This window comes from Bos taurus, chromosome 23, assembly GCF_002263795.3.
Source record: "Bos taurus isolate L1 Dominette 01449 registration number 42190680 breed Hereford chromosome 23, ARS-UCD2.0, whole genome shotgun sequence".
Classification (NCBI taxonomy): domain Eukaryota; kingdom Metazoa; phylum Chordata; class Mammalia; order Artiodactyla; family Bovidae; genus Bos; species Bos taurus.
Window position 1 is genome coordinate 50,083,588 of NC_037350.1, and position 27,624 is coordinate 50,111,211.

General features: G+C 45.5%; 1 protein-coding gene across 20 annotated transcripts; it reads right to left on the reverse strand.

Moving 5' to 3' along the window:
* Nucleotides 1-452: 452 nt before the first annotated feature.
* On the reverse strand, nucleotides 453-27,624 carry PRPF4B (pre-mRNA processing factor 4B). 20 transcript variants are annotated; one of them, XR_003032000.2, is made up of 19 exons: nucleotides 27,425-27,624; nucleotides 19,309-20,505; nucleotides 17,266-17,442; nucleotides 16,749-16,904; nucleotides 16,287-16,368; nucleotides 14,857-15,067; nucleotides 13,876-13,949; nucleotides 12,795-12,885; nucleotides 12,106-12,253; nucleotides 10,740-10,877; nucleotides 9,965-10,118; nucleotides 7,358-7,472; nucleotides 6,636-6,787; nucleotides 5,512-5,598; nucleotides 4,562-4,839; nucleotides 4,102-4,235; nucleotides 3,551-3,596; nucleotides 2,952-3,027; nucleotides 453-2,184 (listed from the first exon to the last, which is right to left on the reverse strand). XR_003032000.2 is itself a non-coding variant. In NM_001435171.1 (15 exons), exons 1-15 carry the CDS (start codon nucleotides 27,463-27,465, stop codon nucleotides 4,636-4,638), a joined length of 3,027 nt encoding a protein of 1,008 aa, NP_001422100.1. In that variant the 5' UTR covers nucleotides 27,466-27,592; the 3' UTR covers nucleotides 453-4,635. The 20 variants fall into 20 exon arrangements, 2 of the variants coding, with proteins under 2 accessions (NP_001422100.1, XP_010816895.1); XR_003031999.2 differs by having other exon boundaries at nucleotides 2,952-3,034; XR_003031998.2 differs by having other exon boundaries at nucleotides 453-630; nucleotides 2,140-2,184; nucleotides 2,952-3,034; nucleotides 4,102-4,839.

Genomic DNA, 27,624 nt, shown 5'->3' on the forward strand with positions numbered 1-27,624 from the left:
GTCTGCATGGGGACCCAGGCTCTGCTAACAGTTCTGACTCCTCAGGCAGGTTCCTTGACCTCTCTGTTCTTCCCTTACCTAATCTGCGGAGTGAGTAGGAAACCTTTTCTCTCATATAATCAAGAGCCTGCAAATCCAGGAAATGGATCAAGGAGAGCAGGAGGGAGACGGAGGGTAGAGAGGGTGCCCTGGGCTAAGTTCACGATAGACCATCCGCATTCCCGCTTCTCAGAGGCACAGGCACCGGGGGTGTGGTGTGCACTGACAACGTGAAGCCCGTCTTTCGGGAAGACAAGGAGAGGGAGTTGGGCGAGGGGGACAGGAACGTCTGCCGGGCTCTGTGACAAGCCCGTCTCTGAAGATCAGTGGGAGACAGGAGGTTAGAAACAGCGGTCCTCACTTTACATGTCAGACACGAAACGCAGGCAAGGAGACATCAGGAGGCAGCAGGGTAACAAGAGGCGTGTTTATTACATTTTCCTAGTAGGTCAATTAGGAACATTGCTGCTGAAATGCAAGTTACAACTCAAAGGACACTGGGAAAATTAGGATACATATTGAATATTTTCAGAGGTCAGCTTCCGTATCTTGATCACTAAACGGAAAGATTCTTCAGAACAGTCCCTTACCCTACACGTGGAAGGAGAAAAAGATGCCACGATGATGAAATCTATCAAAGTAACTGGAAAGCATTTTAAAAGTCAAATTGGTGCACATTAACGGACATAAAAAACAAATGAATTTGTAATGAACACTGCTATAAAAACTCACGTTTGAACTAGGACGCTACGAAGAAGAAAACACTTTAGGAAGCTCGATTTCTAATGCTGCCCTAACTAACAAAGTGACTGTGCGTTAGCCATCTGGCTTCCTTCCTGTCTCAGTATTTAGATGGGAATTCCGGGAATTCCTTAACGGTTTGACCTGCATCTGAAGACACGGGATTCCTGCTGCAGAGATTCTCTTTCTCCCCAGCTAGCTAGAGTTCCACTATGAAACCACGATCAACTACAGGTGGAGAGGAGGCGGCGTGCACCCAAGGACAAGGCACGTCTCACTGCCTCCACCACACACCAAAGACATGTCCCGGGTACGTCTTAGGGAAAGAAAGTGGTAATTATGGTGATTAAAAAAAGTGGCTTTCCTTTTAAACACAAAAATTACTCTGCGAAAAAGAGTGGAACGAAACAGGCATTGGGGAATAAAGGAGAAGGATGCTATTAATAAGAACTGAGGGTGAACTCATGCTGGGAAGGTCTTAAGGTTTATTTAACCTTGGAGGACAACAGGTCTACCTGAAGAATGATCCTAAGATGTGTAGGCTCAACCACTCCCCTAGCTACAGAGAAAGCTATGCTCTGTGGGTCACGTTCTAGGACTTACAGACCCTCAAGTCTCACAATCACTTGATACCATTTTTGCCACAAAGTGAAATAAAGCAAAACCTTCCTGAGAGAAATGGCAGAGCGGCCGACACGGGCTCGCCCGCCTGCTGGGGACTGCGCACCACCTGCCCCACCCTGCAGGCTCACAGAGCTCTGGGTCTCTGCCTCAGAGACCACGGGATCCAATACCACCCCGTGTGCGAAGATCAAGACTGCTCATGGAGGCAAACAGAGAGTGTTGAGCCCAGAACACCAGAGACCTAGGGAACACCCCTCGCGCTCCCCTCGAGGAGGACCACGGCTGTGCTCTGGGTATGTGGCCTATTCTAAGACCTCGACAGCACTGGCTAGGCAGACCCCACGGGTGAGCCGCAGAGGTGGGCGCCCCGGGAGCTGAGCAGCGCTGAGGGCTTGTTCCTATCCCTGGGCATCGATCCGCCAAGAAGACACGACCCCCTGCGGCGGAAGACTGCCTCTGGATGGATGTTCTTGGTCCGATTCTGACAGCCATGTGCTAGGCGGGATCTCCGCGTCCACACCACTAACACTGCTAGGTCTGACGCCTCTTTTCACTCCGGGGGAGGGAAGGGGCAGGGGCAGGAAGCGTGATGAGTGAGCACTTTACAATGAGCACGGGAGCACTACTCTCAGTACCAAAGGGCAATGCACCCTAAATCATCATGCTGAAAACTGAACCACCAGACAGAAATTAAACGGAGGGCTCTTTGTTCTCAACTCTTTTATGGGACAGAACCTTAGCTCATGTCTTCTGGAGCCATCATCTTCCACTGAGCCGCACCTACAACACAAAGAACAGGCAACAAGCGACTTTGTTTGTTTACAGAACGCGCAACAGTCGTGAAGGCAAAAGACGAACTTTCTAGCGGGAGTTAACTTACTTAAATAAGTGTACAAAACGAAGCCGTGAAAAATCACCAGAAACACACCAATGTAACTATTCTGAGTGGCAATCAGTAGGACACACCCCACTGTGCAGCACGTGTATGACCGCCAGAGCTGCCTGGTGGGAAATTGCTACGCTTAGTTCAGGCAGGAGAGCTGCACCTGTGGGCCTTGCTTACAAGGCCTCACCGCCCGAGGACGAGCACGCCTGGCGTTCACGTGGTTCACGGCTGCACCACAAGGAGAGGGGGGCAGAGTCAGAGCTGGCCTAGGATAGCATCTGCACCTTCCTGGCTGCAGGTCATTTCATGCCTTTAAATGGAGCAAAACCCACCAGAAGGATGCTGCTACTCTGATTTTCCATTCTTGAATGCACCAAAATGTGCATGCTTGTTGTAATTAGGTGCCTGGGTGAATAAAAAAATCCCATTTACAATTTAAAAATATTATGTTAACCTCTAAAAATGTGATTACTTTCCACACTCCTCAGGGAGACAAGCATTAATTTTACCACCCAAACAGAAAAGATTACATTTCTGAAATTCTCTGCTACCATGTTAAAAAAAATTACTAATTCCTTTGTGTTGCAAAACCAAACTGATTGACATGATTTTGATTTAAACTGTTGCTAAATGTTTATCTACACATGCTGTCAGAAATAACCTTGTTAAGAAGGTGCAGCTGGTGTCTCAGCAAATCAGACCCTGGAGAAGGCGGTGAGTGGCCTGTGCCCCGTCTCCTGTTCTCTTTCCGCACCATCAGAAGGAAAAGTGAGAAAACAGCAGAAACATTAGTTAAATCCTGGACTCTACCCCACGACCTACAGGAACTACCTCACTACACTGAAAGCTGACAATACTGGTAGAATTTTTTGATGAAATAATTAGGATCCTAATTATTAATAAAATTACACATTTCTGGTTAGCTTACACCTTTAACGAGTAATTCTTTCAGTTAAAGAATCAAAGGAAGAAACGCAAGGTTGCTTTTCATTCTACGTGGTTTACCTGACTTACCAGCACTGCAGACAGAAACTTTTAAAAATGGCTACCAATGCCTTGTTCACAAAAGACTTTATTATCTAGTGATGCATACTGAGAACATACAGAAATCTGCATGGTCCACGCCACATGCAGCAGAACAATCTTCACTTTACAGTAAGTGAGGGTCAACTGTTTTATGCAGTAGACAACACTTTAAAGTCACATCCTTAAAGAAAAGCTTCATTTTACAAAAGAAATAAAAGGTAAAGAAGCAATTACCGCTTTTAAAAAGCAGCTGCTTTGTTCAAGAGTGGAAGGTTTATGCCTGTATTGAAAGACAACATGATCACAAATAATGAAAACAATGAACAAATGAAAAACACTTTTTACCATAAAGCATACACTTTCAAAATGACATACAAATAGTTAAAAATTTCATTACGTTGTCTATCTAACTTTTAAATATGAGGACTTCCAGAATTAGGCCTCAACATGTGTTATCAGTAAAGGAAACTACGCACTGTTTCTGTCACTAGGAACTGTATTTAACAAAATGTGTATAAAGTCTATAGCAAGTTGATTTAAAAAAACGAAAGTTACTAAGAAACAGTACACTGAAGGCGCTCTACCCATCAAGCGCGTTCTCCTCCAATCGCAATGTGATGAACAGAACAGAAACTGTGCCTACCCACAGCTGTGATGCCAGAAAAGAAACAAGATCAGCTCTCACACATGCGGGGAATCCTGCCACAACGCTAACGCCCCTCATTTGTCAACTCTTCCAGTAAAATAACATCTTACACACCGGTGATGTTGATGGTTCAGCTTACCTTCAGTGTACTGAATGCTGTACACAACCTGCTTTAAAAGAGGAGACCGTCCCTGCAGGCAGGCTCAAGAAGGAACAGGCCCCTTCGGCACTGACTACGCCCAGGGCATGCTGCTGTGGCCTGCACACACACACCTAGGAAAACGTGAATATAAACAGCATTTACGCTGGCCATTGATCTGAAGACCACAATGAAGCCAAGTTTGCTAAAATAAATCAACCACCCATATTCCTACTCATTTTTTAACAGATGCTTTTGTCTTTTATGTGAACTGCAACCATTTACATTAGCACTGTAATTCTGTGCAGTCTTGGCGATTAAAACAGTTCTACAGTGAGATTTCACATAAGACACAAAACAGATTAACTACCATTTCTAAAAGAAGTATCACCCTTGGTGTTAATTCAAATATATCATGCTTCCTCAAATTTGCTGGAGAAATATTTATAAGTTTATATACATTAATAAACTGCTGTGAAATTTCTTCAGTCTTTGTATTTAATTACTCAAACCCTTGGAGCTTCTTCGTCTCATTTAAATCTTCTCCTGGATGAAGGCATGCTGCAGGGCCTGGTTGATGCTGATCCGTTTAGCGGGGTCCAGCATCAGGATCTGGTCCAGCAAGTCCTTCAGCTGGTGCACTTTCTTACGCTGGTCTTCAGGAAGTCGCTGGCACCCAATCAAGTCAGCCAACAGGTCCTTAGTTGGATTAATGGTGCTCATGACAGTAACTTTCTCCTACAAATAATTTTTTAAATGTGTATCTCTAAATAAATTACTAGACACATACAACCTAAAAACGTAAATGAAGAAAGGTCAACCCCAAGTTAGCCATGATGGCTTTTTTAAACATGGTTCTGTAATTTTATAAAAAGATCAGAGTAAGAACAGACAGGAATTCTATGAGAATTCAAAATCACAGCTGGTGCGTGAACACAGGCATGGGGTCTGCAACAGCGCACGCCCACTGGCCTACCGCCAGGCGTGGAGCGGCTGGTCCACGGAGTCGCAAGAAGGGGGACGTCCCCTACAGGGGACAGCAGGCTCTCTGAGGAATTAAGTACAGTATTTTATAGGTAAGAGGCGCCAGGGAAGAATTTTTAATCAGGGAGACTAACACGATCAGATTTGTTTTTAGATCTGGAAGCAGCAGGGAAGCTGAATGCGAAGCCAGACCAAGAAAGTGATCCAAGGAAAGAGAAAAAGGCCTAAATATGATAAAATAAACTCATGCTAGGCAAACTTTTTTACATCTTTTCATCACCTGATGTGTCTTATTTCAGAAACTGGCCAACAGGAACAGGAATAGATGTGTTTTAAAATATTCACAGCTCCTAGACCATCCAACACTCAATCCATCCATGAGCTGTAAGACAATCATTTAATGTAGCACACCTAGAGGACACTTACCCTCTCGGTCACTTTATCAACTTCTATGTACATGAAGTTGAGGTTTTGATCAAAATGTTGGTCTTTAAATACGCCTTTCCGAATCATCTGGCAATAAAACAAAAGTTGGATTTTGAGCTCTTACAAAACAGTCTGATCTACCGATAACCTAATATATAAGTCACACAAATATTACTATTTAGTCTCTCTGGGTTTGCTTACTTATTTGAAAATGATCTCAGATTCCTTGCTCTTGAGAAAGTAACATATTTGGAAAAAATATAAATGTTGTACCTAAAACTACTTAATAACATGAAATTAATTTTCCCAGGCAGTGAGTTAAATAAACCCATTACAATATCAAGTTGTACTTTCATTATTCAAAACTGAAGACTAAACAAAGACTTAAACCAGCTGTCCTTAGACAGGAGAACATTACACACGCGGGGCCTTGTCTCCTGGCAGGTTGAGAAACCTCAGGACATTTAAAACATTATGTTCTAGTAACAGCCCTGAAATGACACCAGGTCAGACCTCATTAAAGCAAAAACCAACAAAAGTAATCTCTGTCTTGGTCTAAACAAGTTCAACAAAAGAGAATCTGAATAGAACCTAAAAAGATGTCATTTCATGTGGCTTTTATCGGCACCTTTTCCTTTGCCCAGCAGCGTCCAACCTTTAATAAGCCGAGTGCCCTCGAGTCCCGCTTCCTATAGCCCCTGTGGTTCTCCGATGACCAGGTCCTTCCTCTGACTCCGTCTAACCTACCAGCATCTGGATCTCGCAGCACAGTCACCAGGGTGGGCGTGTGTCACCCAGGGGCAGTCAGCAGGACAAGGGAAGGCTAAGGCCCTCTCCCCCTGCAACGCAGCCCCACCCTACACACCCTGCTGCTTAATTCAGGAGGGGAAAGAAACGCACAAGGACAGCCTTCAGATAGGAAAAGGAAGATGGGATTCTCCCATTCTGAAATGGGAGCTCTTGGCTGCTTAGCCCCACTAACTGAAAAGAGCTCAGGAATCAGGGTAGCCAGCTACCTGCCTCTCAGAAACTGGTGTACACTCACCAGGGTGAGCGTCAGCCACCCACAAATCTACAGGATGATAGGGCTAAAACCGTAAAAACAAGCTCACCCAACATCCTACCTTATTTGGCATCTTTCCTTTGAGATCCATGGCGAGCTTCAACATATGGTTATTGGTTTTGCCAGGAAATAAAATTTTTCCAGTATAGAGTTCATATAAGGTGCAACCTACAGACCACATGTCTATACCATAATCATAGCTTTTACCTATAACTGAAAACATAATATAGTTTTAATATACAAGGATACTATCAACCAACTACTATTTATTTCCATTTACTTCCATCAAGAGGGGCATTAATTTAACTGGGACGATATAACCATTACCTCAATATTCACACTTCAGCATGAGTCTCATGTGCCTTCCCACCAATTCTTAACAGGGACTCTTAAAAACCTTAACAAATGAGGCCCTGGGGAGGAATTGAAGAGGCAAGAAACGCAGGTGTTTCTTCTCTCTCTTCATTTCCCCTTTTGTGGAGGGGCTGACTGGCCTCCACCAAAGCGAAAGAGGAGAAAACCGCACAGGTCCCAGACAAGCTGTGAACAGGACGTGACGACCAGGCCGGAGTAATGCGGCAGTCTTCTAAATCTGAGGCCTTCCGTGCCCGTTTGTGACTTCTGCCACAGCTAACTACCATCACCCCACCTGAGGATGCAGGGCTGCCTTCCTTGGCAATGACTCGAGCGGCTGCTCAAGTGCAGCAGGAAACGGTGCCCAGTGAACCGGGGGCTCCCCCCGCCCATGACGGCCCAGGTCAAGGAGCTCTGGAGGAAACTTACTGATCTCAGGAGCGCGGTAAAACCTACTGACAAGGTAAGGCGTTATGTCGTTATCTGCAACATGTGAGGCTGACCCAAAGTCGCAGAGCTTTAATATAGTTTTTGATTCATTAACCTGCAAAACATTTTATCGGGGAAGTTTGACTCAGGCCAGGAATAAAGACATAATCATAAAAATAATTGGCTTTGAGAAGTTATTTCCAATACTGAGAACAAAAGTCACTCATTTAAAAATTCCTTTCCTAATTATAATTCAATTTCTTAATTATGAATAATTAAGAGCTATAATATTCTAATTAAAGAACTTTCTTTAACGAGGAAATAAGGGATAATACCAAGTGAATTTGATTCTAACCAATGCTATTTAGAAAAGGTTGGAGTAGTGAGAGAAAGCACTGAAGCCAAGGATCTTCTAAAACCCCCCAGAAAACCCGAACACAGTCAAGTTATTACTTAAAGGAACATGAAGACGGTCATTGAAAAGAGATCGGACTTAACTTTCGTTTGCCAGAAAATTATGATGGCAATGAAAGCAGAAGGATTCAGATTAAATTGGACAAAAACAGAATAGAAACATTCTTCATCTGAAGCTGTTAGACCATCCCAAACTTAGCATTAATGTCTTGAAAAAAATTAAATCCCTTAAGTATAAAGAAAGTATTAGTCAAGAAAATGTTAAATATATCTGGCAAAACTGATAAACATGAGCACTCTATTAGTCATCGGTTTCCTTCCCTTTGCAAATACTTCCACATACACAGTAACAGTGACATCTGCTGAGAAAGGCTGGAGGTGCTCCCATGCCTGCTGCCATCGTGAGTCAGAAGCATGCTCGGGGTTAACAAGTGGAGATAAGTCACATTCCAGAGTCCCTTCCCCCCTTCAAAAGAGACACACACAAATTCCGAGTTGGGACTTGAACTTGGCCTCTTGGTCCCACCCCACAGAAACCCAGCACTTTAAACAAACACCCCCGGGCCATTCCCAGGCTATGGTGGACTGGCCACTACAGGCGACGTCCACAGAACTAAGAGAGCAACAGCAACGGTCAAGCACCAGGCTCCACCTGGAGAAATCGGGAAAAAAGAGATCTTCAAACGCAAAGTGCTTCAACGTTCTTACACATAAACTGCATTCAGCTACTTAAGGATGCAGTTTCAACAATTACAGACAAAAACCCCAGGGCCACTTTCAGGGGATGCTGGGTGGATGGAGGGTCTTTACCAGCAGCTGGGGACCTACACCCGGGCAGCCCTCATCCGCTGGCCCTCAGGGAGCCTAGCACACTACTCTGTCAGACTGACAGTTGAAATGCTGGGCTAAAAGCTTGGGGTTTTCGTTAACAAGCAGCTCCACTTGGTCTCTGATATTTATTTCCTCCTTTCTTAGGAAGAATGCCAAACTGTCTGAAATCCACGTGAAAACCTATACTAGTTAAGCACTAACTCAAAGATGAATGAAGGTTTAAAGGCAAGTGGTTCTGAGACAATGGCAAATGTCATTATTTAACCTCAAAGTGGTTACAGAGATGCTGTTCACTGTGTGATTACTTCTGACCGGCAGGTAGTTGATACATTCTCTGGTATGGATGGTGTATTTTGTAATTCAAAAAAAGAGAAGAAAACTGGGGTAAAAGTCAATTATGAAGTTGATCAGGCAAGACTACAACTCATACTGTGCCTACCATTTCACTGAGAACACTCATCGCCTCAAACCCCAAGTTACCTTAGAAATGCAGTACCTTATAAACTCAGACCAAACTTAACAAAATGGAAAGCCTCGATAATGTGGGAGTTTGGAAGGAAATGGTCTAAGATATTTAAAAAGAACAACGGAAATCTGAACCAAGTGTTAAGTGATAAGGAGTTTGAAACACACTTTAAAGGGATCTTTCTTTAAACACGTGGAACGTGCTACGGGCAGATTCCCCACCCGTGAACACGCCCTCGGCTCTTGACAGCATGACCAGGACTGAGGAAAGGCTGGGGACGCAAGGGATGTGTGCGGACCAAGCACCCCACTGGGATGAGGCTTCAGAAACACACACACCGGGAAACCTGACCTCCACAGCAGCAGCCACGCGCTGGGAGAGGCACGCCTTCCACACCAGGCCCAACCACGCCTGGGCTTCCCCGGTAAAGAACAAAGGACGAAGATCATTCCTGGGCACCCTAAACTCAACTCCACGCGTCCACTTCAGAGGGGGTGACTCCCTTAAACGTCCCTCACGCCATGAAGCTAGAGAACAAAGGACTGCCTCACTTTGGTGAGCACGCCTTACACAGCAGGCCCAACCTGCAGCACTGCTGCTCAGACAGAGAGGAAGCCCGTCATCGCGCACCCAAGGATTCTCAGGGTCTGGTGGGCTCGAAACCCATCCATCAACCGGAGGAGGCCGGGACAGCAGCCTACTTCCTCTCTCTTCATATATTTCACTATAACACTTCATGGCCCAATTTCCAAAGAGTGAAAAACTGGTGAAGTCATTTGTAATGGGTAATTAATACACGGAATGACTCTTGGAAGATGTAATTTCTACAAGACAGTGGTAATCACGTTACAGAAGGAGCTGTACGGATGAACAAGGCCGTCTGATCACTGACTTACCAGGATATTGTCTGGCTTGATATCTGCATGGAGGATATTGCATCTTTTAAGGAGTTTCAGAGCCAAGAACAGCTGCTGACTGTAGGATCGGACAGCCTTAATGTGAAGGCCAACATCCTTACCGTATTTTTTTAGCACCTCTCGTAAATTCATACTTGTAGGAAAGAAAAAAAAACAAAATCAGAGGTAAAAATGAAAATTTAAAAAAGCAAAAACACTTTCAAGCATGAAGTAAAATCAATTCAGAGTATGAAATACAGTGAAAACACTGTTGAGGAACCCTCCCGCCCACCGCCCCGATCTCATAAATTATGCCACACTGAAACGAGAGCGTATGAACCGTGGGTACACAACCGTTTTCAAAATGAAGAGAAGGGAAGATACGCAGGGGTGAAATTCCCACTGACCTAGAATGGGCAGGAACACGAAGACATGGATTTGAAGGCTGAAATCATAGTCCTACTCCATGACTCCCGTTCCTGTTCATCCTGGCTTAATCTTTCATTGTAGTATTTAACTTTCAGGGAACTCTCGGCTGAGCTCAAGGCCACACAAGGTGGGCGCGTGGCACACAGCACACAGCCAACTACCGTCTACACGGTAACAACCGCCAAGAAGCTACCTTTTCACCAACAGTTAAAAGACAAAAGCCAGAGCCAACTGGAAAAATACATCAAACACCCAGAAAACTGGTCACAGCATTTATCTGAACTGAGGATGCGAGACGGGGAAGCCGAGTTTCCAGGGTCATGATGTCCAGGTTCAGGCGTCGTACCTTAGAGGCTCAAACACCAGGCACAGATGCTGTTTGTGATAAAAATGTCTGAAGAGTCGCAAACAATGAAACTTGTCATCAGGATCAGCATCATTAAGTTTTTTCAAGAATTCTAATTCTTTTAAGCCAGTTTTTTGCCTGAAATGAAAAGAAAATTAGGTCAAAACTGGATACACCAAGAATTTAGGAAAAGTAAATAATGTGTATTTATTTTATATATTTATTTAGTGATGTGTTAAGTTTTTTTTTAGGTACTAATAAACAATCTGTTGAGGAAGGGCAAGTCTCCACGTCATTCACGCAATACTTCCCACTTGGCCAAATACTGTTTTCATGGAGCTAATTTCCAAAATAATCAGTGAACAAAACAGAAACACCGAGCAACAGACCCACCTCGCTTGGAGGGAAATCAACCTGGCACATTTTATCTCAAGATGCTTCGATGCAAATATCATCCTCCAAAATTCCAGTTACAATTTGACAATAAGCCATATTTTAAAGCTAGTGTCTGGATTTCCATCGAACTAACCTTCTAAGCCCAGGGCAGCCCAGGACCTCAGCATAAATCTAGACACTTCTAGTGCTTCTAAACCAACGCTAAGTTGACTTTAATGCAGTTCAGTGTGTGGAATGCTGCTGTTGCTAAGTCGCTTCAGTCGTGTCCGACTCTGTGCAACCCCATCGACAGCAGCCCACCAGGCTCCCCTGTCCCTGGGATTCTCCCGGCAAGAACACTGGAGTGGGTTTACATTTCCTTCTCCGATGCATGAAAGTGGAAAGTGAAAGTGAGGTCGCTCACTCGTGTCCGACTCAGAGCGACCCCATGGACAGAAGCCTACCAGGTTCCTCCATCCACGGGATTTTCCAGGCAAGAGTACTGGAGTGGGGTGCCACTGCCTTCTCCAGAGTGTGGCATAGATTGTGTTAAAGCAGTATGGCAATGACCTCATTGTTCGTAGAGAGAAAAGGCAACAGATAAAAGACACGAAGGATTCCTAGACCTGAGTTGTCACCTTTCGCAGGCCATATGCTCGGTGACAGCCAAGCAACACGACCCTTCGAATTTGCACCTCTGGTCTCGGGGTTATGACAGTCACAGTCAAGATCAGCCGTAAGACAAGGGCAGAGAGGAGGGGGTCTAAGCGGACAGTTCACACTGTAGGTACTGCAACGAACTGAATACAATCAGTCGACAGTTCCAAGGTGTCACATGTAACAACACGTGACTGTAAATTAAATCCCCACAAAGAGCTGCTCTGCCGTTTCATAAGCCCCAAGCTGTCCTACACAGACTGCTGTCACTGTTTAAAACACGCTTGTGTGTGAACGCCTGTGTTGGGCTGGTTCCGCAGCTCCCTGAACTCACATGAGCTCGTTGTTCCTGATGATCTTCACGGCCACCTCCTGGTTGGCCCTCGCGTTATCCCGGGCTCGGACCACGTTACTGAACACACCTTGACCCGTGTAGCCGTACACGTTGTAGCGCTTATCCAAGACTTCACCTATGTTCACACCTAAAAAGGTAAACTAAAACATCAGAATTCTGACCGTGATACATTAATGGACACATCAGAAATCAGAAGGCAGGAAACACAGCGTGTTAGGAACGCGCCCAATCGCTCCGGTGTGCGTGGCTTCCTGGACACCAGAGTCCCAAGGCCCTGCCTCCACACTGCACGCCAGAAGCTGCAGGCCTCCAAGCGCTACAGAAGTTTCAGGGAGCACCCGGCAACTGCTGACGCCCCCAACCCCGAGGAGGCAGTGCCGTGGTCGCTGCAGTCCGGTGTGACTGGCACCGCCCACCCCCCCGGGAGGATTACCTGGGGCCTGAAAGTAACTGAACAGACTTAAGGTGCACGTCGGGTCGCGCTGCACTCCAGTCTGCGAGGCTTCTGGGCGGCGGCTCGGGCACACACAGCTGCCGGCGGTGCCACACTCGCAAGTGACGGCACTGGGATATGACCTCCAGAGTCCCCCCACGTGGGAAGCCTCGAGCCACACGATTTTACAAAGCACTATGATAAACTCTGAAATGAGGAAGGACTGTGAACTTACGGTAATAGCCTTCTGCATCAGTCCAGTTATCCCTGAGGTTGGGATTCTCTTTGAAATCTTTCCCAATGCCAGCAGCCCGCAGACGCGCACTCTGAAATTAAGGGAGTAACATGAGCTATTTACCCCCAATTTAGGCAGACATTTAAAGCACTTCCTTTAAACTCTGACAAGAAGATTTCATGCCAAGTTAAATAAACTCTTACTATGACTCACGTAAATGCAACGCAACAGAAACACGATTCCTGAGTCTCCTGTATCACAGTACTGCTCAGGGAAAAAATTCACGTTATCTTCACATTTCTCCTACTGCCCTGTTCATGTGACACCCCGGTCTCTCCCCAGCTCCACAAGGAGCGTCACTGGCTGCACTACAGGAGCGCCCGGTGCTTCTGAAGACGTTTTCCTTACTCATCACTCGCAGGACACCCGGAAAACCCTTCACACCCAGGCAAGGGAAGCTGCCTCAGAATCACGTCATCCTCTCCTAACCCGTCTCCCGTGCGCGTGGCTCGCACTGGAGACGCGACCTGCTGCCGAAGCCGGTCGTGGTGTCTGCAGGGTCCCGGACACTGCTGGTCCCCCGTCCACTTTTAACGCCCCTGCTGTGTGCTCTCTGCACACGTGCACCCCCACTTCCCATCACCAAAGCTTCCATGTTTCTCATGTCCCCTAATTTATGATGGAAATGGTCTGCTACTTTTGAGACCATTTCTCAAGGAAAAAAAGTGATAAAATGTTTAAAAGAAAAAATTTCTTAACCCAGTCCTTATAACATTCCCGGTTCTTCAATGAATTCCATTAAGCTCCAAATCCTAGGTTCCCAATACAGAAGCCCTGAGTGGAAGGCCTGAAAATTACTCATGTCACCTGGTCCCCCACTAACCACAACACACACAGACGTCTGTAAATCCCAGAAAGGAGCTGTTTAAAAAGAAAATAACTACACATTTAAGTCATTCTGTATTTAACTTTTACGAAGCCCTGATTCTTCTTTTCTCGCTAGGTATGTGCATACCACCCAAATATGTATTTGCTGTATGTACTGATTTTAACAGTTGTTCTTATGACTAAAAATACTCACATCAAAATAGGCAGCAAACATATCATCAGATTCTGTAAACATATCAGGTGCCAACAGCTTCTTCTGAGATGAACCTGAATGGAAATTAGCATTAGTATTTGGAAAATGGAGAGATACAAACTGAAACACAAATAATACACCAATGGAAAATCACTAACAGCAATTCAAACTTTTTCCTCTTGTATATCAGTTTTTCATTAAAACCCAACTTAATATCACTTCATAACCCAAGATAAAATAAAGCTATCCACTTTTTACTGAGAATGCATTTCAGAAAATTAAAAAACCTAATATTGATACTTTCACTAACATTGAACTATGCTAATAACTGAGCAACAACTGGGCTTGCCAGGTGGCTCAGGGGTTAAAGAAACCACCTGCCAATGCAGGAGACTGGAATTCGATCTCTGGGTTTGGAGGATCCCCTGGAGGAGGAATGGACCACTCGCTCCAGTATTCTTGCCTGCAGAATCCCATGAACAGAAGAGCCTGGTGGGCTACAGTCCACGGGGTTGCAAAGGGTTGGACGTGACTGAGCACACACAAGTAACAATTATATACCATCAGGAAAGCTCCTCTTTAAATTGCCAATTCATACCTCAAAAGGTTAAACCCTATATCTGGATTTTGATTCAAACCAATGAACTACAGACATGAGATATTTAAAAATCGTCAATTTTACCAAGTGTAAGTAATGTGTTTTTTAGAAACCTTATCAGAGATACAAACTGGATTTTTCCCAGGTGAAATTAATCATGGCCTTGCTTTCAAATATTCTAGCAAGCAGAACCAAAGGTACTGAACACGTGTGGTGGACCGAGTGTGAGCTCCAGCTGCGGTTACGGGGACACTCACTGGGGTGTTCTGAACACGGCATTCCCCGTCCCCTTCCTCTCCCTGCTGCAAACACCCTCTGGGTGAAGTGACGGAGCTACCAACCCGGGGGAGAAGAGCACAGCCACAGAGATCTCACTCGCTCACCGTTATTCTGCTCGACGGCCATCAGATTATGCTTGGCTTTGACGGAGGCCTCAAACGTGTCGACGTTCTCGCGCTCATACTCCTTGACATCGGCAGCCACGCGCTCCAGGATGTCATCAGGAGACGGGGAGCGGGAGCGGGTGCTGCTCTGTGGGCTGCTGGGCTCGGACGGCACCGACAGGTTGCTGTCGTCAGCAAGGTACTTGTATTTCTGTAGCGACAACACAGAGCATCATCGTCACCAATCGGGGGAGCTGCACTGAAAACCTGAGTGTCAAATAATGCTAAAAAAAAAAATAAATAAAGGTACTGATGCCTCAGCTGAATCAGATCCACAATCCCTTATATGCGATTCCAGACCCACAGAACCGTGGGAGGCTTTCTATGTTTGGTGCACGTTCATTAGGTGGCAGAATCTGACCTCAAGACAGGACTCTCTGAGTGTTCCCAGTGTGAACACAAGGTGTCTCACAGCAGAACGCTCCCAGTGTCTGATAATGGGGTGCTGTGCTCGCCCCCACTCAGGGGCTAAGTAAGATACATGTATGCACCACATTACCTTCTAAAACTCACATATTTCTCAGTTCTGAAGCACATCTGGCCCAAAAGGTTGGAGATAAGGGATTGTGGACCTGGGTAAGAACAGAAAAAGATTCAACCAAGTCTTCAGGGGTGCCCAGTAACTGCTCAGTACCAGTTTCCGCAATGCCCCAGGGAGGAAAGTCGCCTCTGGAATTCCAGTTCTGCCCTTTGCTCTGAGATGCTGGGGTTGCTGCAAGTTCACACAGGCTGCTACACCTACCCTTTCCCTGTCTGCTTCCTCCTTACAGCACCCAAGCATCTTTCGTGTCTTCCAGAATTGTTCTCTCAACTCCACCCTCACCTCCCATCACATGATGGTGAGAGAAGGCACTTTATGAGGACAGCCATGCTCGCAGGGCCGCGTGGCAGGCCTCCTCTCTCAGGACAGCCAAGGAGAGCCGGCAGCCTTCTGCACAGCTCACCGTCTTGAGGCCTACGTGACACCCTTTCCCGCCCAACTCCTGCATCACTCGTCTTTCCAGGAGTCTTAAATTTATTGAGACGTTACATTTAAACATGCACATCTGTATTAGAAAATCTACCATTTTTACTAGGCGTTAAAGAAAAATCTTTCTCACATATAACAGGCTATAATATATATAATTTTTATGCTAAAGGAAATTCTTCCAAGAAAGCACACTCCAAATTTTGTCTTACAACAGGGCTTTATATGGGAATCCTATGTATACAAAAAAGATAACTATTTCAATTTTATTAAGAAACTATCTTTTTTTCATGACCTATTCAAGTGCTCTACCAACACTTAATTGTTAAAGTAAAAATCCTTCATTTTGTTTAAATAGTGGTTATTTAAGGACTGTTGATCAAAATGTTACTAAAATCAATACCTGAACGATGGCCTGTCTTTGTATTCTTCTCTGTTCTATCAAGGCTTCTTCATCTTCCTCCTCAACATCGAAGTCTTCAAGGCTTAGGAAAAGTTACATCCATACATGTTAATTCCAGACATCCTTATAGAGTCCAAAACTGTTAACTTGCATACATTTAAACAAATAAAAGCTGGAAAATGTGGGTCATCAGTAAGTGAACAGAACCTTAAGCCATCTCACTCTGTCCTTGCTTTTAACCTGTCCTGGTTTGGAATCCCAGCAAGTAAACTTAACCTTCAACGTCTCCTTTTTCTCCTCACCTATCTCACTGCACAAAGACTGGAAACAAAAGACAGATCCTTAAGCTTAAAAGTCATCACTAGCTGTGATCAAAATTATAGATGGAAATTAAAGACTTTCAAGTCACACCATGTTTGTCTAATTTGCAAAAAGGAAGTTATAGGAAAGTTCCATTCTTACTTGTCATCAGATGAAGATTCCTGCTCGACCTTCATTCCTTCAGAAAGACTTCCTTTAAATTTGTCTTCCTTTACTTTGCTTCTGCTCCTCCGTCTACGACCACCCCGTGATCGAGACCGCCTTCTCAGGCGCGATCTGCTCCTCCGACCTCTGTCCCTGTTTGAGGAGAACAGAGAGATATATATAATATATAGAAAAGGTCAATTGAAGTTAGGGAGCTCTGAGTGTGCTGGGGCACGGATGTTACAGGAACTCTCCGTACTTTTCAAAAGCTCGATTTTGTTATAAATCCAAAACTGTTCTAAAAATAAAGTCTTTAAGGGGCCAGCGGAAATGTTTTAATGAACAGATTTAAGTTTAAAGCAAACTCAACAATCTTTGTGTGTGAAATATTGCACGCTGGGGACAGAAGACTGCATGGCACCACAGCTAGTTTCTCAGAGAAAACGGCTGTTAAGGAAAGCCACCCACTGAGCTTCAAAAGCTCCGGTCTGATGGACCAAAGGGGAGGCTTTACCTTCTCCGAGGAGACCTGCTTCTTCTTCTGGGAGACCGGCTCCGTCTGAGAGGGGAACGAGACCTCCTCCTAACAGGAGATCTGCTGGCCCGTCTGCGAGCTGGAGACCACCTGCTGATCGGGCTGGCGTCCTTGGACCTTTCCCGCCTGCTGAGGATGTCATCTCGAGGTCGTGTTCTTAAGGGGACCAGACACAGGTTCAGAGAAGAATAGATCAAATCAGAATAAGCGAATTTCTCCTACATGTAAAGGCACTTTAAGAAAGGGCACAGTAACCTAAAGATTGCAAACACAGAATAATGTTTTGTAACAAAAATTAGGTGACAACAATAACGTTTTGGTGTAATTGTCGACACACAAGAGAAAGTCTATTTCCTCTGGTCTCACAATTTGAAGAATTAGTAAAGATTATTTATATTGTTTATCTTTTTCTCATTTCAGATAAAACTTGCCCATATAAGGAATAATATTCCATTCCCTTGGTTTGAGCACTGATTTCTTTCTAAATTGTCGACACTTCTTTTTGCAATCAAGAGCCTTATTTTTAATGAATCAATTAAGAATAAAATCCCTTTACAATCAACATTAACCTTAGAAGAGCGGAACTTTAGGTAAGAGTTAAGAGAAAATGCCAGTCCACCGTGTCATGGAAGTAAATACTGGTATAACTTATCTGGAAGGAAATATGGCAGTGTCTTTCTGAAATGTAAATATACGTAATCTCAGACTGTGTAATTCCACTTCTATGAAACTACCCTAAAAGAAGCTTTACACAGACTCAATGGATATCTCTGCACACAACTGTGAAAAACTGGAACCAACCTCAATTTTCATCAGTCTCAACAAAGGAAGTTGAATACATTATGATACATCCACAAAGTGAAGTATCATGTTGCTCTTACGTAACAAACACCCCTTATATACTGCCACTCAGTATTTGATGAGAAAAGAAAACCACGGCTAACATGAATGGTATGAACCCTATTTTTAAGAAGTAGCATGTGCATAGAGAAGGGGCTGAAGAGAGACTGCTGTCTCAGGAGTGGCGGCAGACGAGGGATGGGAAGAGTGAGTTTACAGGTTTCCTGCAGGATTTAAACGTCTCTTTAATTTCATGCATTTCTTCTGTAAACTAACACTAAAAACTCGTTTCAAATATTCAACTCTAGTCCCTTAAAGAACTCGTAAGAGTCTCCTTTTCAAACTGAAAGCAACTGAAAGAGAATAGGATCCTTAAGAAAAGATGTTAAGATACTAACACTGTCTCCATGCAGAGCTACAGGCAGGGGACCATTCCATCACTTAGAAGTAAAGAATCAACAGGAGCTCTTAATGAGAATTGCATTCTTGAAGCTTCTCAACACACAGGATAATTTAAACTTCAACATCAATTCATATTTATACCTATACACAGTAGATGGCTAGGAATTCATGAAATTATGAGCCAAGAATTGGTGGATCAAATGTATTATGTAAATATGAATTATTTTTATTACGACTGATTAAAAAAAATCATTTTACAATAAGACTACAGGTATATGAGTTAATAACAAAAAAATTTCCCATTTTCAATTGTATTTTGGGGACCAAGAAAACCAACTGTAGTTTCAAATATATTGTTATGATTCAAAATCACACCAATTCAAAAGAATGGACATGTCACAACCCTTAAACTGATACCTCCATTTTTAAAAGTTCCAGCCCACACTATTCAAAAAACAATCCCTGCTCTAGAAACTAACACCTTTCCCATAAAATGCATAGACTCAGACTTATCAACCAAATTTCTTGGATTTAAAGGTGCGATTCTGCACGAGATACTAAATTAAGAACTTTTAAAAAAAAAGTAAGTTCAACATTTAAAAGCCACCTACAGTCAAGACACTGACAGAAGCAAACAGTGACACAGTCAGCAGACAGGACAGGATTGTATCGAACACTAAAAACTCTTATCACCTCTGTTTTTATTGTCCACAAGCTTTAGCTTCTCCACTGAAATCTGCTGCAATGGTAGGAACCACTACGACTCTGAAATCAAGTTACCTTGGAGAAGAGAGGCGTCTCCTTTCGGGCTCCCTGCGTTTTCTTTCCAAGGACCGGCTCTTGGCTCTCCTGCCAGGCGACAGGGTTCGAGAAGGTGACTTGCTCTGTTTAGACCTCCTGTCATTCACGAGTGGGGATCGACTTCTTCTGGACTTGTCCCGCTGTTTCGGAGACAGACTTCTTCTTTTGGGACTGCGACCAGGTCTTCTGCTGGGTGACCTGTTTTCCTTCCCAGAGGAAGCGTCTTTAGAGGGAGACTTGACCGGCTTCTTCTCTTTGTCGGCTTCAGGCCGTTTCGATTTCCTCTCTTTGGACCGTGACCGTCTGTCTTTGGATTTGCCTCTCAAGTCGACTGGGGATCTAGATTTCTTGCCTCGATCACGACTTCTACTTTCGTTTATAACAGGGGATTTCTTCCTGTCCTTTGCCTTACTTTTGTCTTCGACTTTAGCCTTGTCGTCGACAGGAGATCTGGCCTTCCCAACTTTCTCTTGAGAGCGCCGTCTGAGGGTGGGCGACTTCGACTTTCTGGCTTCATCTTGGGACTTACTTCTTTTGGAGGGGCTTTTTGACTTTTTCCTCTCCTTTGACTTGCTCCTTGTTGCCTTCTCTTTAACTATTTCAACACCTCCCTTACTCTTCTTTTTATCAGACCTGTGTCTAGTCCGTTCTTTGGATCTGCTTTTGCTTCGCTTTTTTGTACTATTTTTATTGTCCACAAGTTCAAGTTTGCCCTTCGTACTTGAAGATCTAGTACTAGACCTATTTCCATTTCTTGCCTTTTCATGAATCTCCCCCTCTTCTTCAGAGCCGGACTCATAACCTTGTAATATGAGCCCCATCCCAGACTGGACCTTTCCTTCCATTAACTCGTTATCGAGTTCAGCTTTAATCAAGGCTCTCTGCTTCTCCAAGTCTTCCAGCAGAGCTAAATCATCAAGTTTAGTTCTTTTTGCTGGAGACATACCTTCCTTGTCAGAAGCGTCGGCGACCTCCTTCCTTTTGTGTTTCTTATGTTTGTGCTTATGCTTATGCTTTCTGTCCTTGTCTTCTTCCGAGGAGTGCTTGTGCTTCTTGTGTTTGCTTCTGTGTTTATGCTTCTTTTTCTTGTGACGACTGTGCTTATTTTGAGACTGGTCTTCCGAGACTTCTCCGTTTTCTTCATTAACACTCTTTTCAGAATTAGCATCTTCCATCCTATAAACGTATCAAACACATTTAAAAGACACGTTACTTATGGAGCATTCAGTCGTAAAAAAATAGCAATGATAAAATATATCTCGATGTGATACATGAAGTTAGCCACTGAAATATTTTATTTCAAAGGTATAGGGCAAGAACTGAGCTGAACAGGGATTTAACTCTGTTTCTAATGGTTGAACTCACATACTGAAAGTATTAAAGGAAATACATAATAGGGGAGGTTAACATAATTATACTTTGTAAAAAAGGAAATTCAAACCAGTAGTTTTTGCAGTAAGTTAACACTGACTTTCTTAAAGTCACTCAGAAACGTGGTTTTTAAACCAGCATTTCCCATACCACTCCACACTAAAGGAACCTGCCCATTCTTTTTCCATAAAATATTAGTAATAACATCCATCGGGACACTAATCACTTTCCCCACCTGAAATTCGGAAACACACACACACGCATATATCACACACACACATATCTCTCTCACACACACACACACACACACTTAAATCTCTAGAGCCAATATTGGGCCTGTAAGTGGCATCTTAGCCACCGTGTGCCCTCCTCTCTCTGGGCAGCGTGATGAGATCGCCGTGCCATCCCGCCCTGGGCTCCCACCACGGACACCGTCTGCTCCTGACCCTGACCAGCCGCATCCTCAAGGCTGAGGCTCGAGGGTCACCAGAAGCAGGTGATCCTCCTCCTGACATCCGGTTGGAACAATATGGATTAATTTGCTCAAGTCCTCCAAATTATATACTCCTATACTTTTAATAAGTTTAATGTTTTAATAGTAAGTTTAATGTTTGCACCATATACTACAAAGAGCTCCTGCAAGTCAAGAATTAATGGGTCTATTCAATCTCTTGTAACATTTAAAAGAAAATCACCTACACACAACGTAGGCATTAAGTCAGGCAGCAGAAAATAAAATTTCTTGCTTAAGGAAAACTTCCAGTGGAAAAGAATCACATGCCTCACTGGAGAACTGCAACGATAAGACCTGAGTAAGGGCATTATGGGAACGCTGACGGATCACTTTAAAACATTCTGAAACGCTCAAGGAAGGTATCTTGTGGATCACAGAAAAACCCAAGCGATTTGTTCAGCAGGGACTTTGGGGGAGAGAAGTTTATCAACAAGGTATTTATTTGGATTAAAAAACAGGCTGAGTAACACTGACCTGAAGAATGAGTATGACATTTACCAGAAAGGTTAAGGGGTATTTTAGAAGAAGGAAAAAAGATCAATGTTGCCAGGGTGTCAAACTTGGGGAAGAGACTGGTCTAATGGAAGCTAAGCTCTCAGGTGGACCGATTCCAGGAGATGGAAAAATACAGCAGAGGATTCTGGGAGCACACAGCTGAGACAGTGGGGAGGCTCAGGAACCGCAAGGTCGGGCTGCTCGACGGACGGTCCCCCAGCCTGGTCTCAGTCTTCAGTAAACTTGGAGGGGCAGGGGCACGACACAGTGGAGGACACCGGAAAAGATCCTGGCTCACAGTGCTGAGGGGCGTGGAGAACACACAGCCACCACACGGCAGGAACTGGGGGTTTGGGGTGTCACACTGCCAACGCCCTTTTCTGGCACTGTGGACTATGGGGAAGGAGAAAGTACTATCGAGCTGCAGAGCAAGCTGTGTGTTCAGCTGAGTCAGGTCTCAGTCTGGCCTGACTCCTCTCTAACGGAGTATAAGAGGACACAGGATAAATAGTGTTCTGGGATCATTAAAATTTCTCAAAGACTTGGAAAAAGACAGCGTAGTATCTTTGTATATTAAAAAATACCCAACAACATGGCTCTATCAAGGAGGCGGGGGGACATCACAGATTTAAGGTGAAGATACAAAGGCATTTCAACTGTGTTCGTTGTATAGGCTACAACCTCATACAGGTAACCGTCTCCCTTTCCTAGACTCTCCCATCCCACAATCCAGAAGGTGGGGTATAAGTCCATTTTCCTGAACCTTGACTTACAGGGGGAAAGTGTGGGATAAATAGAACTAGGCTAAATCAAGATAGAGAGATAGGCAGGGAGGACCTTTATGAAGGTTGAGAATGATTTTCAGGAATATAAAAATCTAAGTGCCCAAAGTACAAAATTCTACTCAGTAAGCTAGAACTCAATCTAAAGACCCTGTAAGAACGCCCCAGAAAATGGACAGCTGGGTGGTGAAGTCTCCAGAGGTTCAAGTCCCGGTCCCACTACTGACTAGCTGCGTGGCCTTACTGAGCGTGAGCTTGTGAGAAAGAACAGTACCTACCTCCGAGCACACGGCGAGGACCACACAGTTAACATGCACAGCTCGTAAGGCCCAGCACAAATCTCATGCCCAAAGTCAGTCGTGCTTACTGTTCAGACACTGGGCAAATTTACTCCCCGTGGTGCTGGGGAGCTGCCCACGGACACTCAGAACGTGACTTTAAAGAGCAAGGGTCCTGATCAAACCTCCTTGCTCCAACGCCGCGTGCAACAGATACCCCCAGTGTGCCCTCAGACAAGCCACTCCAGTGTTCCCCACTGTAAAAGCTGGGCAAGTAACACTTCTGACCAACCACAGGTATGTCACTGCAACGAGTTCATACACATAAAAGCAGTCACTCAAGTGCTCAAGAAGCGCTGTCTCTGCCTGTGTCCCCACGACAGAGGTAACATCACACTCAAGGAGGCAGACAGGACTCATCCGAGGGCATGGGCACACCCAGCTGGTGGGAAGGCTGGTGCTACAGTGGACGTCAGAGCTCTCGCTTCTGCTTGAAGATGCTTTTAAAACACCAGGTCACTGTCAACCCCGAGAGAAAGCTGATTACTGCTTCCTGCCTCGTTCAGAGTGAAAACCTGAACCCTCCACAAAACCTGTAGCATCAGCCCAGCCTCCCTTCAGCGGAGCCTGCTCCCCCCAACCCCACGGCCCTCCTCCCCAGCACGTGAGGGCCTGGGCGCTCCCCCGGGAAGTATACACTGCCCGGCCCCTCATCTACCTCAGGTCTTGGCTCAAGTTCCACTTTCTCAGTCAAGTTTCCCTGACCAGCTCACTTAACTACAACCCCCACCCTACTACAAACACATTCCCTTTCTCCCCTGTACTGTCCTCCACCTAGCACAACTCCTGTTTGTTCCTCCTATTATAACATAAGCCCTGTGGACCAGGATCTTAATCTGTTTAGCTCACTGCTCCATCCCCGAGGCCCAGAGATGATTTAACCCTGAGCGGGTACTCAGTAAGTACTTCTGTGTCAAGGGAATGGTTCGCAGAGTAACAACAGGTGGCTCAGTGCTAAAGAATCATCTGCCAATGCAGGAGATGCAAGAGATGTGGGCTCAATCCCTGGGCTGGGACGATCCCCTGGAGGAGGGCATGGCAACCTGCTCCAGTCTTCTTGCCTGGAGAATCTCATGGACAGAGGAGCCTGGCGGGCCACGGGGTCACAGAAGAGTCGGACACGACTGAGCAACTGAACAACAATGTATGCAGCAGCATTGCTGGCCACGTTGGTCTATGCCGTCTGTGCACACGCTCAGCTCTTGAAGGGGAACACATTGTTTTTGGCTCACTTACACTCCAGCGCATACGCCTATTTCTTGACCACAATACCCTCAAATGATTTAAATTTAATCATCTCCCCACAGAAAAATCTGCTCTTCTAACCCTTTTCCAATGCTACTTATAATTTACAAGTTTCCCAAGGCATTTCAAATCCAAATACTGAAGGGTTTACCTTCAGAGGAATTTCCTTCAAAAGAAAACCTAGCATCTAATGTTTCTGAGAATCAGGATCAACATCACGGTGCCCAATGCTTTTGGGCATTCCCAGAAGCAATCCCAGTTTTCACTGTAACTTAATGAATGTTAACTCAAGAAATGACTAGGTTACTAATAAAATGCCACCTGAGTGCCTTAGGGCCAGCTAGCTTAACCTTAACTCCAGAGTTCTCTTACATTGGGGTTAGGCAGAGAACAGACCTCCAGCCTCTTCTGTTGATCTCTTAAAGCAAATTTCAAAGAAAATAACTGAAGTCTGAATAGGCACACAAGGAAAACTTGAACTCAGCCCTTCAATGGCACCCATGTCGCATATAATGAGCACACTTGTGCTAGGTCACTTAATTTAGGCTCATTAACAACTTTCTTCTAAAACTTTAGGAAAAGGTTTCTTGTAAAGGAACCTGATCACCTTCTTGGACGATTTACATTTTGCAATCTAACACTACACATTTAGTAGGTATATTTCTATACCAAACTGGTCTACAACAGGTTTGTCATAACCAGTACTTACTGAGAGCTGAGTAACATCCTCCAAATCTCATTTGGAAGGAAAGCTGCATTCGGAGTGCAGACAGCATGGTAGTGTCAAACAGTATTTACTCATAGGTTAGCTTATTTCATCCTTCAAACAACCCAGAGTCTTGGGGCATCTGGCACAATAAAAATAGCCATGGAACAACTTTAAAATAAAGCGACCAATTACCAACCACTAGTATTATTTTAACTTCCCTCTTCACATATATATATACATATATATATATAAGAATATTCCTAATAACATCTTATATGGGAGGCATTCAATTCATGCTTTGGAGCTGGGGGCAATGGGGAGCTAAGTGAATGCCACTGCTTTCGACAAGGAAAATAATTATAACTAAGCCTGTTTCTCTGACAAGTGAGACTCCTTTAATACAGAATTAATGCAGATGCAAAAGTAAGGATGGATTCAAAAGACCAACCAGTCTCAAAAGGAACCATTCCACCCTCACTCTTTCCAAATGGGCTATTAAATTCCAAAGAGTTGGAACTGTCATATCATAAAAATGAACCTTTCTGGGATACTGGAAATAAAAATTATTTCAAATGTTAAAGGCTAGTAATATTTTAAACAAAAGGAACCACAACATAGAGTGAGAGACCAGAGCACAGAGCAGGGCTTCACAGCGGGGCTGCCCGGGTATAAACCCTACAGGGTTAGTGTGACCCTGGGCAAGCTAACTCAATTTCTCTGTACTTCCAGTTTCTCAATTGTACAATGTGGGGAGTGTCAGGACCGCCTCCACAGGGTTGTCATAAAGACTGAATGAGGTCGGATTTGCTCAGTACCTGGTCTGGGTAAGTTCAAGTAAGTCAATGCATATAAAAATTTAAATGCTTGAAACTATGAAAAAAGACTGAGCTAAAGACATCGACAAACTTAAAAGCCACTGAAAAGCATTCAGGGAGCTTTACTTTTTCACAATATTCCACTTGGAGGAGATTCCACGTAACTGTGAACTCCTTGCTGTGTCTTCAAAAATAACCTACTCAGACATTACATTTCAGCATTCAATGTGGGCAGCCAACATGGTACTTGCTTTCCTACTAAACTGTCATTTTCTACACTAAAACGTTTCAAATAAGTGAAGGTGGGACACATATAGACAGAATACTCTGCGCACCAAATGTGTGTGCGTGTGTGCATGTGTGTGAGCGGAGGCACAATAAAGACCACCTCAGTGCCACTCACATTGCAGGAGCCGAAATAAATACGATGAAAGCTAGTGTTATTTGAGTATAAACATGGCTGCATCCTTCTTGACAAGGAATCTAAACCGTCCCTGAAATCAAAGTAATGGACATAATACTACAGAAATTTAAACAGGTTACTAGAAAAATCAGCTGCATAGCCTAAGATTTTCATAGGATCTTCTCATGAAGCCCGGAACAAGGCCTCACTGTGAACTCTGAAAAACAGAGAGGCAGGTGTACTTCAGAACCCACGTGCCCTCTTTTAAGTCAAGCTGTGGAGATAACAGAGCAGCTTTCAGAGGCCCTAAACGAAATCTCCCGGTAACTCTCTGCCTAGCAAAGCAAATCCCCACGCAGTCCGGCACTGGATGCACAGCGCTGAAGCGATGAGCCGGCCGGGGAGGTGCAAAGATTTCTCCTCTGGTCAGTCCAAAGTTGCCGGGAGACTATCTCTACCTTCTTCTCAAAACAGCTGGAAACAAATCAGATAATGAGGATGCAAGCAAAAAAAAAAAAAAGGCGCTACAAGAATACTGTCTTAAAATCCATTTTCTGTTCTAGGTTCCTGAGCTTTCCCAGCAAACACACGGAAAACACAACACACTGCTCTCAGTAAGGGAAGGGTTACCCTAGCAGAGTACGCGAGGATGCGTCCACTCGGCCGCATCGATGCTTACGTTAGCTTGACTACAGACACGAACCGCTCGGGTTTGCAAGGAGCTGACCGTTCCCACTCTTTATTCCACTGGGGCTCCCAGAGAAGCGCTGTAAACTCGGGCCAAAAACCCTAGGTCTCAGAACCGAGAACTTGGTCTTACTTTGCCTCGAGTTTGCGAGCTGGCACACCAGCTGCGCTAGGCAGAGGAGGAGAAAACACCGAGGGGACGCTGGGGCCGAGAGCACCGGGCGGGAAGGAGGGAGCGCCCGCCGGCCGCCAACCGCGGCGCCGGGCGGTGAAGGAGGGCGCGCCCGGCGCCCCTCTGCTCCCGGCCCCCAGCCCCGAAGGCTGACACCGGCGGCGGCGCGGGAGCCGCCTGCGGAAAAGAGCGCTCGGGGATCGCCGCCGCGCGGGCCGCGCCGCCCGGGCTGCTCCGGAAGACCCGCTCGTCGCCTCAGAGGCGGGCAGGCGCGCCCGCGCCGCGGCCTCGCGCTCGGGACCCGTAGAGGCCGCTCGCGCCCTCGCCTCCCGGGGCAACGCCGCCGCGGGCCCCGGCCGCCCTCGACCCGACAGCAAGGGCCTCCGGGCGGGCGGAGCGCCGAGGCCGCCCTCCCGCGCCCCCAAGGTGCCGCGCGGGAGGCAAAGTTTGGCCGCGACCGCTGGGCCGCGAACTTTCCCGCCCGCTCGCCCGCCCGGGCGGCGCTCGGCCCGTCCCCTCTCGGCCGGCCCCCAGCGCAGGCCCTCCGCGCCCCGTATTACTTACTCCGGCTGTTCCCGCAGCGACGGCGCCTCCGCGGCGGCCATGTTGAACTTCCTGACTCCTCGGCAGCGGTGGCGGCGGCTCCGCGGACGGCGGAAGCCAGGGGAGGCGGAGGAAGAGAGAACAGGGCCGTCGCGCATGTGCCGATAGCGTCGGGACCCGTGGAGCTCAGCGTCGCTCGAAGAATCCGGATATACAAGTGC